Here is a 2,057-nt window from a genome sequence, read left to right on the forward strand (position 1 = left end):
CTTGAAATCCTTGGAGGCGCTTTGGCCATTTCGTAGAGAAGAGTTGGCCTGATTTTCCTTGGTGCTCTATAAACATTATATGACATTGACCTACGCCTAATTGCGGGTGGAAGTCTTTGAAAACATCGTTTTGTAGAGTTACTTTTCTTAATGAAATTTACATATCTACAAATTTCATCCTTCCGGCCACTAGATAGATGAGGAATATTGACAATTTGAGGTAGTGAATTTTTACTAGAAGTAAGTGTTAATGGATTTAGCTGGTATTCAAACCTTGAGTTCATTATTAACTCAATTATTATTTAATTAGACTTAATGACTTAATTGTTGGCTACCGCCAAGTTGAATTTGTTTATTCTAATTAAAATTGATTAATGATCTTTAATATTGGCAATGAAAAACTTTTGGTTTCACGTTTAATATCAAAGTTAGCTCCAAATTACAAAATTTTAGTTTCTTGTTTTAAGCAATTCCCATCCTCTTATCTACTGATAAATTCAAATTTTAAAGCGAATCAATATTTGAGAGATAAAAGCAATTATTCAGATATGAGAAAAACTTTCAAACTATTAAATGAGGAAAATTTATCTGGAATTTTAAACATGAATGCATTCCAGTTATTTGGTCTTGAAAATAAATTTTCAATTAACAAAAAAAGTGTTGATTTAAGTTATAAAGAACTAATGAGAAAATTGCATCCTGATGTAAGTAACAATGTAAACGAAAATATTTCTATTCATATCATAAAACAATATAACACTGTGAACGATCCATTTGAAAGAGCTCTATTATTGATATCTTTGAAGAGTAGCATGACAAGAGATAATTTAATAAATATCATGGATACAATTCCAGTAAGCTCAAGTTTATTAGAACAGATATTTGAGATTGATGACAAAATTATGGAAATTTCGAATGCTGGTTTTAATATTACAGACTTTGATGAGATATCACAAAAAAACAAATTTAAGATCAATCATTGTATTAAATCTTTAGAAAACGAATTTGAGAAAGATAATTTTTCTATAACAAAAATATTATCTATTTTAAAAGAGCTTCGTATTTATCAAAAACTTAGTGATCGTGCCTCATCAATATTAGATAATTAGATTAATAATTTTTTTTTTTTATAAAAGCGGCGCTTTACAAATATTTAAATTAATTGTCAAAATAGATATAATGTATAAGAGAGTTGCATTATTTTCGTCAGATTTGCTTTCAAACTCATTAAATTGTAAATATTTACGTGAAAATATTGAAAGGCAAATAAATAAAGTTTATGAAGATGACTTTTCAGATGAATCCCCAAAGAACGTTGAAGAACATTCAGATTCTCTATTGAAAAGTGAAGATATAAAAACTGAAAGCATTGATTCCGTTGAATATGACTTTATTGGGAAATTTAAATGCATTCTCTGCCCCAAAAAAATAATTATTAATGAGTCTGATCTTGATAAGCATATCAAATCTAAACAGCATCTAAATATGGTAGAAAAATGGCAAAAAAAACAGGAATACGCAAGGAAAATAAGAGAAAAATTCAATATTCTTCATAATTTGACAGATAGAGATAAAATTATAGATGAGATTAACCCTAAAAATACATTAAGCCCTGGTTTGACTCCCAACAAACAATCAAATAGAAAAAATAAGAAACGAAAAAGCTCTAACTTGTCTGAAGAGCAAATTATTGCAAAGAAGATGAAATTTGCGAGAAAAAAAGAACGAAGACTTGCAAGAAAGTCACAGCTCACTGAAAATATTTGTTAATTGTTATTTTTATTCATGGAACGTAGCTATATAGGTTTTGCGAAAATAAATCTTTAGAAACAAACTCTTTTTGACAGAGCATTTCTAGTCTCTCAACAATAAGCTCAGTGCTTCCATGTAGCAGTACATCATTATGATTAATCACCCTCCTGGTAATATCATCAATATGAAGGGTCTTATTTTTCTTTAGATTTCGGACTATAATTGAATCAATAATATAACCTTTATCTCGTATCGAAGAACCTTCGGAGTCAAAATTTTGTTTAATTTCATAATTAAGATCTAGA

General features: G+C 28.1%; 2 protein-coding genes across 2 annotated transcripts; both read left to right on the top strand.

Annotated features, from left to right (window-relative positions):
• Window positions 1–374: 374 nt before the first annotated feature.
• Chro.30319 (chaperone protein - related) lies at window positions 375–1,109 on the top strand. The annotated part of the gene is made up of 1 exon (XM_660217.1): window positions 375–1,109. One exon carries the CDS (start codon window positions 375–377, stop codon window positions 1,107–1,109), a length of 735 nt encoding a protein of 244 aa, XP_665309.1.
• Window positions 1,110–1,179: 70 nt separating this feature from the next.
• On the top strand, window positions 1,180–1,770 carry Chro.30318 (hypothetical protein). Its single annotated transcript, XM_660218.1, has 1 exon — window positions 1,180–1,770. The coding sequence occupies one exon, from the start codon at window positions 1,180–1,182 to the stop codon at window positions 1,768–1,770; it is 591 nt and encodes a 196-aa protein (XP_665310.1).
• The last annotated feature ends 287 nt before the right edge of the window (window positions 1,771–2,057 follow it).

This window comes from Cryptosporidium hominis, assembly GCF_000006425.1.
Source record: "Cryptosporidium hominis TU502 chromosome 3 CHRO013118, whole genome shotgun sequence".
Taxonomy (NCBI): Eukaryota; Apicomplexa; class Conoidasida; order Eucoccidiorida; family Cryptosporidiidae; genus Cryptosporidium; species Cryptosporidium hominis.